Below are 17757 nucleotides of genomic sequence, written 5' to 3'. Positions count from 1 at the left end.
TGGAGTTTGTTTGGTTCACTGTTGGCTACTGCTGCAATTTGCTGCCTCAACATAAATTTCCTACAGTGTATCAGCTTTGTTTTATTTCTGTATCTAAGAATTTCCCCGTGGAATGCCCACAGATATCAAGACATAGATAAATGAGGACTGAGCGAAACCAGTTGAGAAACAAGTGTAATAGCTCGGCCTTTTTTAGATTTTAACAGCCAACGATTCAATTATCAGTCTTAAAACATATTTAAAATTATTTATAGATACCCTGCCTATCTCTACCTCACTTTAATTTTATTTTATATTTGCCTTTTATCAGTTACTGGGTTGCAGATATTGTATGTGAGACACTAGAAAGGAAAGGTAATATAATCGAAATTCTTCTGTTTCAGAAAAAAAATGAGCAGAAAGCAGGATTAGGCTATTGAGTAGGATGATCAGCCATGATCGTGATGAATGGCGGAGCAGGCTCGAAGGGCCAAAAGGCCTCCTCCTGCTTCTATTAATCTATATCATGCATGCCCAGTATGTAATCTGACATCAAGTTGAGTTCAGGAAAATGCATATTCCAGCAGCACGAGAATCTTATGTGCTCCCTCGCATCTTCATAGTGTCTCAAGGTTGTCAAATAGCTTAACCTTCCCCTCAGTTGCTGCCAGGTCCTCTATGAATGGTTAATAGGGGGTGTAGGTGTTTGCCTACTTTAGCTCATGAAATGTATTAACCATTTCTACTTTACATTACTTGTTCGTCAGTTCAAATACAAGTGAAAGTCTGAAGGAGATAGGTTTTCTTGACTTTCTTTGGAAAAGAATCTCAAGACAGCAGCCAGTAAATCTAATGTAGTTAGACTTGGTTGTGTCAACAGAGCAACTGGGGCAACATTAAGAACCCTCAGATCTTACATATCAGGACCGACACCACTATTTTGATACGCTGGACGAGGCGTGGACCTTTATCAAAAATGAAACGCTGAACTCAAATTACTGGTCTGGAGCATGCTTTGGGGGATGTTGGGGAGTGGGAGGGCACAATATTTTTGTGTTTTTTCTGTATATGTGCTGGTTTGGGAGGGGTTGTTCCCCGCGTTCGATTTTTGGGGGGGGGGGGGGGTCAGCAGGAGTCAGCTGACTCGCGAGAGTGCATTGAGGGGAGCATGGGGGTTAGCAATCGCTTAGGGAACTGGGTTGCTCCTGTACTGACTGAGGGGGAGCTGGAGATAAGAGGGAGAGTCAGGGCGGGGAGCCTCCGCCTGGGGGGCTGGAGAGTGCGGGAGGCGTGAGCACGTGGCTGGCCTAAAAAAGGAGATGGCTAGTCGGCAGGGGGAGGGGAGGGGGTAGTCCCCCGATCCGGCTGATCACGTGGAATGCGAGGGGCCTAAATGGGCCAGTCAAGAGGGCTCGGGTACTTGCGCACTTAAAGGGACTGAAGGCAGACGTAGCCATGTTACACGAGACACACCTGAAAGTTGCAGATCAGACTAGGCTGAGGAAGGAATGGGTAGGGCAGGTCTTTCACTCTGGGCTGGACGCGAAGAACAGGGGGGTAGCAATCTTGGTGATCAAGCAGGTGACTTTCGAGGCGGCGGGTATTGTGGCGGATAAAGGAGGCCGTTATGTGATGGCAAGTGGTAGGCTGCAGGGGGCCCGGGTGGTGCTGGTGAATGTATATGCCCCAAATTGGGACGATGCAGGGTTCATGAAGCGGATGTTAATTCGGATCCCGGATTTGGAGGCGGGGAACCTGATTATGGAGGGGGGGGGGGGGGGGGGGGGGGGGGGGGGGGGGGGGGGGGGGGGGATTTTAGCACGGTACTGGACCCGGCAATGGATCGGTCTAGGTCAAGGTCGGGTAAGAGGCCGGCTGCGGCCAAGGTCCTGAAGGGGTTTATGGTTCAGATGGGGGGAGTGGATCCATGGAGGTTTGCTAGGCCAAGGGAGTTCTCCTTCTTTTCCCACGTGCACAAGGCCTACTCACGGATAGACTTTTTTGTGGTGAGCAGGGCGCTGATCCCGAAAGTGGAGGGGACGGAGTATTCGGCCATTGCGATTCGGATCACGCCCCGCACTGGGTGGAGCTGAAGTTAGGGGACGAGAGGGGCCAGCGCCCGCTGTGGTGCATGGACGTGAGATTGTTGGCGGATGAGGAGGTCTGTGGGCAGGGCCGGGGGTGCATACAAAGGTATATGAAATTTCATTTCATTTTTTAATTTCATATGGAGGCCAATGACAATGGGGAGGTCCTGGTGAGTGTGGTCTGGGAGGTGCTGAAGGCGGTGGCCAGAGGGGAGCTAATCTCCATCAGGGCTCACAGAGAAAAGAGGGAGGGGGAGAGATTGGTAGGAGATACTTAGGGTGGATAGTAGATATGCGGAATCCCCCAAGGAGGGGCTGCTGAAGGAGCGCCAGAGCCTCCAAACGGAGTTTGATTTGCTGACTACAGGGAAAGCTGCGGCCCAGTGGAGGAAAGTACAAGAAGCAGCGTATGAATATGGGAAGAAGGCGAGTCGGATGCTGGCGTATCAGGTGCGAAGGAAGGAGGCGGCTAGGGAAATTGGGGGAATCAGGGACATGGGAGGGAACACGGTGCGGAGTCCAGCCAAAATAAATGCGGTGGGTTACCCCTGGGAAATGCCTTCAGGTATATGCAGGTTCAGGCGTTAGTCAGGAAGCAGGTAGGGGAATTCCCGTTGCTGCCTGCCCGAAGGATACAGAACAAGGTGATCTCGGGCGCGTGGGTCGGAGAGGGTAAGATCTCGGAGATATACCAGAAGCTGCAGGAGGCCTCGGTGGAGGAGCTGAAGGGCAAGTGGGAAGAGGAGCTGGATTAGGGCCTATGGGCTGACGCCCTGGGAAGGGTCAATTCCTCCTCATCTTGCGCCAGGCTCAGCCGATCCAGTTTAAAGTGGCACACAGGGCGCATATGACAGGGTCGAGGATGAGTAAGTTTTTTGGGGTGGAGGACAGATGTGTGAGGTGTTCGGGGAGCCCAGCTAACCATGCCCATATGTTCTGGACATGCCCAGCGCTTGCAGAGTTTTGGAAGGGCTTTGCAAACGTTATGTCTAAGGTCTTGAATACTCAGGTAAAACCGAGTTGGGGGATAGCGATATTTGGGGTATTGGATGATCCGGGATTGCAGGAGTCGAAAGAGGCCGGAGTTCTGGCCTTTGCCTCCTTGGTAGCCCGGAGAAGGCTCTTGTTATTGTGGAGGGACGTGAAGCCCCCAAGTGTAGAGGCTTGGGTCAACGACATGGCAGGGTTTCTCAGGTTGGAGAAGATAAAGTTTGCCTTGCGAGGGTCCTTGCACGGATTCTCCAGGCGGTGGCAACCGTTCTTTGACTTTCTTGCGGAACGCTAGGTGGAGGTCAACAGCAGCAGCAACTGGGAGGGGAGGGGGGGGATTTTCCTTTTTGAAAGGGGCGCTTGCCCTATTTTGTTTTGAGTTGGGTGTTAATTTGTTAAACTGTTTATCGTTTAGAGGGTTAAGTTGTTATGTTTGGTTGGCATGTTGCCCTTCTTTCTTTGTATTATTTTGTATTATTATGTAGTGTTTTGTAAAATTATTGAAACACTTTGAATAAATACATTTTTTTAAAAAAAAGATCCCTCAGATCATCCCAAGCACCCAACATGATATAATCAGCAGTAGAAGCTGCTATATTTCACCAAAACCCTGACTTACAATAAGTTGAGAAAAACATTTAATTACAATCCAATTGAACGCACTGGTTATTGACCAGAGGCATTCACAACAGCCCGAAAATAGATCAGTAGCTGATTTGTTGCCCGCAGAACAGAATACGGTGTGAAAAAGCCCACAAGGAAAGATATACAACAGAAGGAAGAAATCACAATTTTTACTTAACTACAGAAGATCTCCATTAGCCAACATAATGCCAAGTTGTGTGACTTGTGTAAGCATCATTTTTTCTTCCTAGCATCATGCACACAATTTTTATTACCTAGTGACTTATGTACACAAGAATTTTAATTTATGCAAGTTAATACAGCAAGAGATTGTGAATTATCACCCGTGTGTCAGTGCCTAATATTTTAGCAGTAACACAAATCCTTCCGATTAAGCTTACCTAATGTAGAGGAGGCTGTTTCCACCAGATTCAAATCAATTTCTTCGGCCACAGACCTAAACAAAAAGGTTATAATTAAACAATGACATTTAATCTATCATACTGCCACCTCAAAATAGAAATCAGATCAGAGCATGGTCCTAATATTACAATATAGGTTTCACAAGTAGTGATTTTCTATGAACACGCCACATCAGTTCAGATTCTATTTGGCTGCAGGCTTGCATTCTTAATAAAAACACAAACCTTGCAACTTAACAGTGGCCAAGGACTCCCCTAGTTAATGCAAGTTATATGCTTGGTGACAAACAATGAAAGTTTGTTATGGATGATTTGTTAATTACGAAGTTGCACCAAGCTTCCAAACTGCACACAACTGACTGCTCAGTAAACAATCACTGTCATCAAGTACAGCACAACCCGCAAAGCAATAAATGTAAATCTGCCTGAAAGAGTTACATTTGTCGCCAGTTAAACTTTTATTTTCATAAACACTTTCAGCTGTTTTTATTTGCTCCTTGCAGCTTGCACCATTTGAAGCAAGATAGGTGGCTTATTCCTCAGCTTCTGCCAAATTTTGTTCTTGAACCTGACATCCAGGGAGGTACAGAGGAGCAAGCTGCAGTATAAAGAAGCTTGCAACTTCAGTTGAGTACTCCAATCTGACAGCAGGACTAGGGTTGTGAACATAATCGGATACTGCAGAGCACCAAAATGCTATGTTGCCAAAAAAACTTAAAAACCAATTCCTGCAATATACAGTTTGATTAACTACAAGCAATTTAAACACAACTATTCTCGCAACAGCAGCCCAGTTTGCATTGTTAGCTCCCTGATCAACATGATGACAAGAACATTTTCAGAAATTAATGACATACAGGTTTAAAATCTCATTAAGAGGGTAGTATGAAATGTTGGGAGTCCCAATGAACTCTCTCATGGAATTTTAAGATATGGACTTGTCCTTACAACACTGTGCATACTGAGTTTCCAATCTGTCATATCATTCTATGCTAATCACAAAGGTAGAGTGTTGTCCGGGAATGGCGTGAGAAGACATGGGGAGAGTGAGAACACAGGAGAAAAAGCAAAATGGCATGCCTCAATAATAAATAGAAACTGTTTTGTTTTTGAGTGCTACACTTTGAACAAAAAGGAATACTCCTCCAAAAAAACAATCAAAACCTTAAAATCCATATTTTGGAACACAAGCAAATCAAAAATTGAAAAATAAAACTGGCGTACTTGTACACATCCTGAAATTTTAGTGCAAACCACGTTCTGTTCCAAGACTCAAAAATGCACATCAGCTCAAAACCAAAGTTTTTCATGTGTCTGATTTGATCTTTTGAAAAATCAGCTGCATCAGAGAGATATTAAGTGATTTGTTCTTCTTTCTTCCATACACTTAGTGCATGCAGTAAGACACTAGTCATGTTCCAGGAAAAGACATGTTAAATTTATAGAAAGAAGCCTGTAAATTCAGTTAATGTCCCCAAAGGACTTTTCCCTCGGGTACTTTTGCTTTCCTCCCCAACCTCAGGACATAGCCTACGTATTAATGTCCAGCATCTTCCCTACCCAATTTTATTGTACCTTGGGTTTAGTGCTTCAGTAATGGCACTGGTTTCTTCTTTTGTTTCTTCTTCCTTTGGCTTTTCCTCTGTGATTGTGCTGGAAGATTCTGATGTCGGAACTATAGCTGGTGGCGAGGCAGGGGCAAGGGAGGTGGCACCTGAGGTTAGAGTAGGGGTAGAGATGGAAGTTTGACTTGGAGGTGAAATTGAATCTGCAATTAAGCTTGGAACTGCAGTTGAAGTTGGAGCCGCAGTTGAAGCTGGAGTTGCAGTTGAGGTGGACGCAGCTGCTGTGGTACTCGCTGAAGCAGGCAGTGTTGTTGGTTGTGCAGATGCAGGAGCTGCTTTTGGCTGTTTTCAAAGAAGAAAAAGTTAAGTACTAATGCGTGGCGAGGTCAGCTGTACTGATAAAATTATAACAAATGAAAGTACTGAGCACCACAGCACATCCAACCAAGACACAAACTTAATGCCAGTCTCAAATGATAATCACACTCAGGCTTTCAAGAGCCTATATTTTGAGGTTTTCTTCCTGTACCGTGCAAGGCCTTACATCTTCCAGTAGATCCTGCAGAAGATTATGGGCTAGTCCATCCTAATCTGCAGGAGAAAAAGCGTTTGCCTCATTCCTTCAGGACAATGGCTAGTTTCAGTCAAATAGCATTTGTTTCATATTTGCCTGACTGAAACTTTCACTTTGCTGCCAGAGTGAGCACCTTACATACACGAGGACAGTCAGATGAATAACTTCTGTGACTGCAGATTTAGACAGAGGAGGCTGTCTAACAGCGAACCGTTGGAATGTGTCTCATGCTAGCTCCAAAGTAGCACTGGAAAAGTTTGGGAGCATTTCACCTGTCTCCTTGGAACTAAAAGGAGCGAAGGCGGATGTGACAAAAAACAAAACAAAATCTACTACGACATTTTGCCAAAAACACTGAAATGGCGAGGAAGTAACACACACACACACACACAATGAAGCTTTTAGGATGGTTGCTGCTCTTCAAATAAAAGTTATGATGGCAAGAATATGGATCAAGAAAAGTTGTTTTATTTTCCATAGAAGTAATTGGAAATCAGCAGCTATTTTGAAAATTTACAGAATTTCTATTTATGGCAACAATTTTTGAATGCTGCAGTTTCATAAAAGCCAGATACAAGAGGCACATTCAGGGAAAAAAAACACTGCAAATTGTCAACTAGAAGTGTTGCGAAAATAAGAGCATAATACGAAGTCAATGCCATATATACACATTAATTTTTTTTTTAAACAAGTCCAAACAAAATGTACTTTATTGATTTATAGGAACATGAAATTTGTGCCATTTTAGTCCTGGTTTTTAAGTGCCTTCTGTTTATAATTTAAAAACCAAATCTATATTTGGCAATTACCACAAACTAGAGATCACAACTCTCTCACACAGACACATTATTTCTTTGAGAGATTGTTCAATAGTATGCAAGAACTGGCTAAAGAAAAAGACCCAAGACTCTCACATTGGGGTCTGGTGACATTAGTGCAACATTTAACCCAACTTGAACTCAGTTGCAACATTCGTTATCAATTTAATTTGTACTGATCTTCAACAAAGCTGTTTTCAAACAACTCAAATGACGTTAGCACACAAAGATGATAAGTGGGGCTAGGTGCTTTGTGAAGCACAAACCTTTGAGAATTCAGCCAACTTTTCTTCCATGTATTATTGTAAGTCTTCCCTCAGTCTCATCACACTAAGCATCAACTGCAGGAAGACTGAGTGTAGGCCAATACTATTCTGTAGCTGGGTCAGGAAGAGTACCTGTGGTCATTATCCTCAATTTCCTTTCCTACTGAAGGGAAAATTGCAAACAGGAAGCCAACCCTCAAGACACCTTGCACTGGTGTTCCTTTGTGGTTCACTTTGGACAGGTTCCTTTCCAATATCTGACAGCCTTCCCAGTGCAGTGCATCCAATTTACCTTTGCCCCATCAGCCAGACCCACAGCAAAATAATCCTTTAATATCCTTTGTAACATATTTTAAACCATTGATGACATTTTTATATAAAATGCATTGAAATAACTACTACTTGCTGACTGTGAACGGTTCTGAGATTTGTCTCCTTCCCTGCCAAAAAGCTCCCAAGATTGATGTGGAAATAACTACCCTATACTTAAAAGTTAGATTTTACGAACAAAGCAATACAGCCAACATCCTCACTACAATATAGCAGATGCATTTGGGAATATTAAATGACAGCTGTAGATCCTCTCAACATATGTTCCAAAGGAAATATTAGCAATACCTACATTCCCGACCAACATGCAAGCTTGGCTGCAGAACAGCACTCCAACTACAGCTACAAAGAAGCTACAAAGAAATCAAGCCCTTCAACTACCCAATGATCATCCTAAAAGAGCAAGAATTTTTACCAAACTTCACCTCTTTGCTGTTAACTCCTCTACATTGACTGCCTCAGCTCAAGACATCAAATAAGTTCATGAACTTCTTAGGATTCAAAAACAGTCAGCTTTTCTACCGTCTCTGCCTCTTCTGATCCAGCTCTCCTTAGGCTGTTTTCAGATATCCAAATCACCACGTTTTTTCCATGGTTATTTTACACACTTCCCCTTTTCCACCAGCCCTAAACTTATATTGTTCATAAATGCTCACATCTACTTCCTCAATTATCAAATTCAGCTCCATGATTAGACAACGGTTTGTCCCTACACCAATATAATTTATAATCACAATTCCCTCTTCACAAAACCTACTCCATTCACTCGGATTACAAAATCCCATTTCCTAACATTCCTAAAAATCTAAAACGCATACAGTAGTCCCCCGTTATACCGCGCTCCGCAATACCGCGGTTCGCGATATACCGCGGGGGGGCTGATGGACCCCAACTGTCAGTTGTGTCAATTTGACACTGCCGAGGGGGGGGCGGGGGGTGGGGGGGAGAAGAGGGGGGGGGCGGGTGTTGGGGGGGAGAAGAGGGGGGGCGGGTGTTGGGGGGAGGAGAAATGGGGGGGCGGGTGTGGGGGTGGGGAGGAGAAATGGGGGGCGGGTGTTGGGGGTGGGGAGAAGAGGGGGGCGGGTGTTGGGGGGGGGGGGAGAAGAGGGGGGGCGGGGTGTTGGGGGGGGAAGAAGAGGGGGCGGGTGTTGGGGGGGGAGAGGAGGGGGGGGTGTGGGGGGGAGAGGAGGGGGCGGGTGTGGGGGAGACCCCCCTGTGGGTGTGGGGGAGACCCCCTGTGGGTGTGGGGGAGAGAGGGTGGACCTGGGGTGTTGGGGGAGAGAGGAGGGCCCTGCGGGTGTTGGGGGAGAGAGGAGGGCCCTGCGGGTGTTGGGGGGGGGGGGGGGGGGGGGGGGGGGGGCGGGTGTTGGGGGGGGGGGGGGGTGTGGGGGAGACCCCCCTGGGGGTGTGGGGGAGAGAGGGTGGACCTGCGGTTGTTGGGGGAGAGAGGGGGGCCCTGCGGGTGTTGGGGACGGGGGAGGAGAGGGGGGGGGGAGGGGAGGAGAGGGGGGGGGGGGGGGAGGAGAGGAGGGGGGGGAGGGGGCGAGCCGGAGGGGGCGAGCCGGAGGGTGTGTGGAGGGGGCGAGCCGGAGGGTGTGGGGGGACAGGGGGCGAGCTGGACGCTGTGGGGGAGAGCAGGAGGGTGTGGGGGAGAGGGGGAGAGGGAGCGAGCCGGAGGGTGTGGGGAGGGGGCGAGCCGGAGGATGTGGGGGGAGAGGGGGCGAGCCGGAGGGTGTTGGGGGCGAGCCGGAGGGTGTTGGGGGGGGAGAGGGGGCGAGTCGGAGGGTGCGGGGGGAGAGGGGTCTAGTTGGAGGATGTGGGGGGAGAGGGGGCAAGCCAGAGGAAAAAAAAAGAAATTGACACTGCCGGCTGCTCTCTCCCTCCAATCAGAAACATTAAAACGTAAAAGTTGGATTGGAGGGAGAGAGCAGCCGGCAGTGTCAATTTCAGCGGCCGGCTGATTTCAGTGAGAGCAGCTTCCTTCTCCGGATGAAAGTGAGCCGGCCGCTGAAATTTTAATTGGATCCACGATGGGGGTTTTAAATTTATTTAAAAATCTATGCTAGCGCTTCCCATTGTGAGTCTACGGGGGTCTGACCTCTCCCCCCGCCCCCCCGTAGACTCACAATGGGAAGCGCTAGCATAGATTTTTAAATAAATTTAAAACCCCCATCATGGATATCCGCGGCTCGGTTACAACGCGGGTGGCTGTCTTGGACCCCAACACCCGCGTTACAAAGGGGGACTACTGTAGAAGTTGTGATGGTCCCAACTGCCTATTTATAGCCCTCCAACAAAGCTTCATGGGCCATTTTCTGGGATCACTCTTTGTGCCTGATCAGTTTGCAGTCCTTCCTTAACCATTCAGTATGCTTCTCTCTCCTTGACTACCCATATTTGCTACAATTGTCTTCACTTGTGCTTGATACTTGTTGCATCAAAGACGCTACATTGTAGAGTAGGAAGAAGTCTCATCAGCTGTTGCAAACACGTGCACAACCGCAATCTAAACTCTTCTAAAAAAAATAAATTTTAAGTGCCCAATTCATTTTCTTTTCCAATTAAGGGCAATGTAGTGTCGCCAATCCACCTACCCTGTACATCTTTTTGGGTTTTGGGGCGAGACCCACGCAGACGCGGGGAGGATGTGCAAACCCCACATGGACAGTGGCCCAGGACCGGGATCGAACCCGGGTCCTCAGCGCCGTGAGGCAGCAGTGTTAACCACTACGCCACCGTGACCCCCTTCCCAATCTAAACTCTAACATCTTGCTTAGTTGCCAGCTCTCCAATCTGGAAATGCAAAACCATGGCATAATTAACCCAGAGCTTGATTTCATTCCTCCAGAATGCTTTCCTTGAACCTTCAAAATCATTGTTCATTTTCTTTCCATTGATCCAATTCAGCTGCCAAAACCAGAGTCCATGCCTTTATCACCCAAGGCTCTGAAGCATGACATCTCCATTGCACGACTTGCAAACTTTACTTCTTCCACATCCATAAACAACTCTGGAATTCCATGGACCACATTCTCATCCACACTTATTCCTTTCTGGTTCAAAGCGCCGCCTGAGGATTCATTTTAAAACTTTTGGCCACCCCTTTAAATGCCAGCCATGGCTATGCCTCTCCCTCTTTATGAAAAATACTCTACGCTCAGAGTTTTGCAAACTCCGGGTCACGATGCGTGGGTGGTTGTGGGCGGGTGTCAGGAGGGTCGGAGCGATTGGTCATGGCATTGTCGATTGCAGGAGAAGCTCCCAATGGCCGCAAGCGGCTTTTAAGAACGCTGGCCGCGACTTACGACAGCAGCATGCTTCTGAATAGTAGGGGTTTACATGGACCCCTCACGTCCTAAGGCCCACGTGAACGCCAGGACAAGATCACAAAACTGAGCAAATGGGAGCCTAGCTTGCCAATGGGGAATTGAGTGGTTAACTACATTTACAAGGCTTCAGTTCATCTGGCCTCGAACAGGACTAGTGAGAGTTGAATACAGAGGTCCAGGGCCTCTGGTAAACAACCGACTAAAAAGAAACTGAATTAGAGAACAAAGCAGTAAAGAGTTGATTTCTTGAGGTATGGTTTTGTTAATTGTGCAAATGCAAATCAGATGCAAACCCTGTGTGTATTATATGCAGGGAAGGACTGGCTAATGGAAGTTTAAAAGCCTCAAAACTTCAAAGGCATTTGAAGATTGAGCACGGCAAGTTCAAGGACAAACCTCTTGATTTTTTAGACGTCCTTTGAAAGTATGGATTGGGGTGACGAAGTAGTCAGAGTGAGTTTCAGTGAATGAGGGAAAAGTAGGTGAAGAACAGGAGAAACAAACAGGGAATTTTGTCAGAACTTAAATCACCAGTTTAAGGCCTTAGCAGAAATGTAACATTGAATGGCAAAGCAAGTGAGATCGTGAGGACCAGCAGGCTCAGCTGTTGCTTTAAAGGTAAACGAAAATTATGAGTTGCAAAGGCCAGCCTGTTTGTAAAAGTGGGTCGGGGAGATACTGCACTAGCTTTCACTAGTACTCTCCATTTTTCTGACTTAATTCCCTGATTGTTTCTCCTCACTGATGACTGTTCTTCACCCACTTTTCTCTCATTCACAGAAACTCACTCACCACGTCGTCACTCCAATCCATATTTTCAAAAGGACATCTAAAGAGCTTTACCAGCTTGCCCTGTTGCCTGTATCCACCAGTCAAAAGAATTTCAAGATGGCTCTTTATAAGGGAAGAAACCTATAGAGGCAACGGCTTTATTTACCTTTGTATACTCAGTCCTAAATTACTAATCTGGGCCATGATGCTACATGCTTCACCATTCAGATCCCAGCCCAGTCAAATTACTTACCTTTGTTACCATAACCACTACGAAGTTCTTCTCATCAATTTTGTAATCTTTAAGTTGTGTGTCATCATTGAGGATTTTGCCTGCAACAAACAATCGGCAATGAACTTAGACCTTAATCAATAGATGTTATACAATCAAGGTAGAATATAACTGACCATCTACAAAGGGTTACACTCAAAACATGTGCATATCACAAGTGCAGGTGTGAAGCAAAAGGGAAGTATCAGTGTGTAGTTGTACTACTGTGCATACACAGAATACAGTAGTTCAAATCTCACCATGGCAAATTAAACAAATAAATAAACCTGCTAATTTGTGAGCTGAAATCAGAAAATGACTATGAAAGCTGCAGAATTGTCATAAACCCCCAAACCGATTCACGGATAGCCTTCATTGAGGGAGTATATAGATTTTTCAAAAATGTAGAGATCAGGAACTGAATCAAAGATGGAGCTGTGCGTGGAGTCAGCTAGAGAAATGTAGAACACTTCAATCACTCTCAGTGATTAATGGGTAAGACGAACTGCAAAGTTCAAGCAAAGAATACAGAGCAAAGGACAGATCCCAGGATACCAATACCAGCAAGTGTTCCAATAACTAATAGAAGGCAGTATTAGTTAATATCATGTTATCTGCAGCATCCTCCTTTATCAATATTAGGAATCTACTTGTACATTTGAACCATACGCACAACACTTATGCAGTGTCAGAGATCATCTTGGAAACGCAAAATTTGAAATGATCAAACCTGCTTTTCCATAGCAATCAGCTTATTCAGCGGTTTGGACAACAGAACCAATGGCATCTAACTTCTGCAGACAGTGCAAGAACCCAGACAATACCCAGGTGTACAGAAAGCATTCACTCCTCAATTACTTGCAATTTTGTTCAAAATACAGGAGTGATAGAACAGCGATCTGTGCCAATTGTCCCTCTGCATTGAGCACTGTAGCTTTGCTATCCAAGGAGAAAAAACGCAAAGGGACTCATATTTCCTGAGCAGAGTTTACTCCTGAGGGAGCAAACAACTTTTCCTCTTTGTCTAGAAAGCATTAATATGAAAGCTGCAGAATTGTCATAAACACCCAAACCGATTCACGGATAGCCTTCATTGAGGGAGTATATAGATTTTTCAAAAATGTAGAGATCAGGAACTGAATCAAAGACGGAGCTGTGCGTGGAGTCAGCTAGAGAAATGTAGAACACTTAATGATGATGCAAAGACTCACAAATTTACAACTGCCACAAGTGTTATACACAATAATCAATCATATCTGCAGTTCATTTTGTGACTTCTGTGCCCATTTAACTCGAGGCTTCCTCAAGTCTATATCCAAGCGTCAACACAAAGTAATGACAGCCTGAGCTCGAGAATTTGCTTACATCTCTTCATTTGAGGGGGCAGACTTGCAGGGCTATGGGGAAAAGGCTGAGGAGTGATACAAGGTGAATTGTTCATGTACAGAGCCAGCTCAGACAACGGGACGAATTGCCTTCTTCTGTGCTGTAACCATTCTATCATACCTTAACACCAATTATACGGCAAAAGATAGTCAGACAAGCCTGGGGACAGCTCAAAATTGTTTTTAAAAACTGCCCGAAAGTGATGGTTTTATTTTGGAAAAATTATGCATTTTAAATTCTTTAAAAGCAAATTATTGTGGCCAGCTCACATCATTACCTGCACTAAATGGTCTGACCTAACTTTTAATTTAAGCAATAGCAACTGCTTGGACCCAGTTGACGGACCCAAGTCTTTGAATCCCTGATTTGCAACTAGCATGTTTCACACCTTGTACATTTGCAAAACTGGACTGAAGTTTCTTTAAAAAATGACTGGTATGTTACATAACCTACATGCATTTCACATCACTTGTGAGTTCGACAAGGTGCAAAAATGAATGAGGTTTAACGAACTGTGCATTAATGATGATGCAAAGACTCTCACAAATTTACAACTGACATAGGAACATAGGAATTAGGAGCAGAAGTAGGCAATTCAGCCCTTTGAACCTGCTCCACCACGCAATCAGATCACAGCTGATCTCTTCCTGGTCTTAAATCCACCTCCCTACCTGATCCCCATATCCCTTTAGCCCGTTTTTGAAATCAGAAATATATCGATCTCCTTCTTGAAACAATTGAATGATTCAGACTCCACCGCTCTATGGGGCAGTGAGTTCCATATATTCATCACTCTCTGTGAGAAATAGTTCTTCCTCGTCTCAGTTTTAAATCTTACCACCTCAACCTATGTCAGTGACCTCTCATTCTAGATTGCCCCACAAAGGGGAACATTTGGTCTACGTTTAATTTATCAATCCCTCTTAGTATTTTATATACCTTGATCAGATCCCCTCTCATTCTTCTGAACTCGTGAGTATGAGCCCAGACTGTTCAATCTCTCCTCCCACATCAACCCTTTATCCCCAAAATCAATCTGGTGAATCTCCTCTGAACTGCCTTCACTGCCACCACATCCTTCCTCAAATAAGGAGTCCAAAACTGGACACAATGCTCCATATGTGGTTTCACCAACACTATATTATCTCAACAACACTTCTCTACTTTTATACTCCAGTCCTTTTGCAAAAAATGTTAATTTAAACAAATGGCACAGAGGCACATTGTATTTATTCCAATACAATAATAGGGAAACTTATTTAAGGAAGGGAAATGCAAATACAGTAGGAGAGAAACTCTTTGGTGGTTTACAGTACATGATATGTACATAACCAGCAGTAGCATATAGGTAAACGGTAAAGTTGCCATAGTACCAGATGACCAGAGGCTGCTTTCCCCTTTGAGGGAGAGCGCTGACTAGTGGTTATTTAACCCGAGGATTGCCTCAGGGAAGGGGCAAGGTTGAGAAGGCAGGTCTTCATGAATAACTTTGCATATAGATGTGTAAACATCTGCACAATTCCCAGATTTAGGTCAATTAAAGGTTTTAAGAAAGATGGAATTATAGACCAGTTATAATAATAATCTTTATTGTCACAAGTAGGCTTACATTGAAACTGCAATGAAGTTACTGTGAAAAGCCACGAGTCGCCACATTCCGGCACCTGTTCGGATACACAGAAGGAGAATTCAGAATGTCCAATTCACTTAACAAGCACATCTTTCGGGACTTGTGGGTGGAAACGGGAGCACCCGGAGGAAACTCACACAGACATGGGGAGAACGTGCAGACTCCGCACAGACAGTGTCCCAAGCCGAAATCGAACATGGGACCCTGGTGCTGTGAAGCAACAGTGCTAACCACTGTGTTGACGTGCCGCCCCTAACCTAACATCGGTTGTTAGGAAATTATTGACATCGATAACTAAGGATAAGGTGACTGAAATTTTAAAACCGATCAGAAAGAGTCAGCATTTGTAAGGGTAGGTCATGCCTGACAGGCCTGATTGACTTCTTTGAAGGGGTGACCGAAGTACATTTCTGGGGAATTTCTATGCATCATATTTATAAGAACTTACAGAAGGGATTTGGTCAAGACCCTCAGGAAAAGCCGTTAGATAAAGTTAAAACACATAGAACCACGGACAAATTATATACTCGTTGAGCAAGTTAGTTGAGCAGCAGGGGACAGATCCAACTGGTATAATGTGCCTACTGGAGTCTCATAAGGAATTGGCTTTGAGGCCTCAACTGTTCACCAAATTTATTAACAGCTTAGATGATAATATAGAAAGCCATATTTCCAAATACCAAGATAGATGGCACTGTAATCCACATTGGGGAATGGATTCATAACCTATCAATATCAACACAATTATGGCAAATGGAAGTTAATATAGGCAAATCTGATTCAGATGATTTCTAGATCATCCAATTTGCATCTAGAAATGATAGCATAAAGTGAAAAAGGCTAGATACAGTGAAGATCCGAAGGAAACAATATAAAACGTCATGAACAGGAGCAAATAATAAATCCATAGAATCCCTACAGTGCAAAAGGATGCCATTCAGCCCATTGAGTCTGCACTGACCCTCTGAAAGAGCGCTTTACCTTGGCCCAGTCCGCTGCCCTATTCCTATGACCGCATCGAATCACTATGGGGCAATTTAGCATGGCCAATCCACCCAACCAGCACATGCATAGAAAATAGGAGTAGGCCATTCATCATGGCTGATCATCAAATTCAATATCCTGATCCCACCTTCCCCCCACATCCCTTGATCCTCAGGAGCTTTATCTAATTCCTTCTTGAAATCACACAATGTTTTGGTCTCAGCTACTTTCTGTGGTGGTGAATTCCTCAGATTCACCGCTCTCTGGGTGAAGAAATTTCTCCTCAGCTCAGTCTAAAAGGTTTACCCCTTATCCTCAAACTATGACCCGTAGTTCTGGACTCCCCCACCATCAGGAACATTGTTTCTGAATCTACCTTGTCTAATCCTGTTAGAATTTTGTAAGTTTCTGTGAGATTTCTCCCCACACTCTTTTAAACTCCAATGAATATAATCCTAATCGATTTAATCTCGCCTCAAACGACTGTCGCACTATCCCAGGAATCAGCAATCGGTGCACTCCCTCCATAGCAAGACCATCCTTCCTCAGAAAAGGACACCAAAACTGCACACAATCCTTCAAGTGTGGCCTCACCAATGCCCTATACAATTGTAGTAAAACATCCCGATACACAAATCCTCTCGCTACGAAAGCCATTTGCCTTCTTTATTGCCTGCTGTACCTGTGCTCGTACTTTCAGCGACTGATGCACAAGGACACCAAGGTCTCGCAAAATAAGGTGCAAGTTTGCGCCATGGCTTAGTTGGTGAAAGCGGCTATCTTGTAAAGTGGAGATCCCGAGTTCATATCTCAGCGGTGCCTTTCTACGCTTTTTGGGGGGGGTGGCACGCTGGCAGTGGTTAGCACTGCTGCATCAGAGCTCCAGGGACCCAGGTTTAATTCCGGCCTCAGGTGACTGTGTAGAGTTTGCATTTCCTCCCAGTGTCTGCTTGGGTTTCCTCCGGGTGCTCTTGTTTCCTCCCACAGTCCAAATATGTGCAGGTTAGGTGGATTGGCCATGCTAAATTGCCCTTAATGTCCAAAAAGGTGAGGTGGGGTTACTGGGTTACAGGGATAGGGTGGAGGTGTGGGCTTAAGTAGGGTGCTCTTTCCAAGGGCTGGTGCAGACTTCATGGGCCAAATGGCCTCCTTCTGCACCGTTGATTCTATGATAAGTAGACACTTCTCTCCATTTACACACATTCAAATATAATCTGCCTTCCTATTTATTGCTATCAAAGTGGATAACTTCACATTTATGCACGTTATACTGTATCTGTCATGCATATGCCCACTCACTCAGCCTGTTCAAATCCCGCTGAAGCATCTCTGCATCCTCTTCTCAGCTCACCCTCCCACCCAACTTTGCATCATTTGGAGATAATACATTTAGTTCCCTTGTTCAAATCATTAATATATAATGTAAACAGCTGGGGTCCTAGCGCCGATCCTTGCGGTACCTCACTCATCACTGCCTGCCTAATGGAAAAAAATACATTTATTCAAACTCTTTGTTTCCGGTCTGCTAACCAGCTTTCTACCCATCTCAAAAACACCATCTGCAATCCCATGTACTTTAATTTCACATAGTAATCTGCTATGTGAGACCTTGTCAAAAGCATTCCGAAAGTCTAAATAAACCACACCCACCAGTTCTCCCTGGTCAACTTTACTAGTTCCATCTTCTTTTTTTTTAAATAAACAATTTTAATGAGGTATTTTTGGCATTAC

At 45.0% G+C, this 17757-nt stretch overlaps 1 protein-coding gene across 2 annotated transcripts in view; it reads right to left on the bottom strand.

The window, feature by feature from the left end:
- Positions 1-17757, bottom strand: part of LOC119952973 (UV excision repair protein RAD23 homolog B-like) — an 87711-nt gene that overhangs the window by 26192 nt on the left and 43762 nt on the right. For both annotated transcript variants that reach the window (XM_038776634.1, XM_038776636.1), the window contains exons 3-5: positions 12009-12088; positions 5678-6009; positions 4082-4137 (exon numbers count right to left, since the gene is read on the bottom strand). In XM_038776634.1, coding sequence (XP_038632562.1) covers positions 4082-4137; positions 5678-6009; positions 12009-12088 — 468 coding nt within the window. The remainder of the gene's footprint in view (positions 1-4081; positions 4138-5677; positions 6010-12008; positions 12089-17757) is intronic.

This window comes from Scyliorhinus canicula, chromosome 18, assembly GCF_902713615.1.
Source record: "Scyliorhinus canicula chromosome 18, sScyCan1.1, whole genome shotgun sequence".
NCBI classification, from domain to species: domain Eukaryota; kingdom Metazoa; phylum Chordata; class Chondrichthyes; order Carcharhiniformes; family Scyliorhinidae; genus Scyliorhinus; species Scyliorhinus canicula.
Note: the sequence above shows the minus strand (reverse complement) of the source record. Positions and strands in the feature narration are given on the sequence as shown.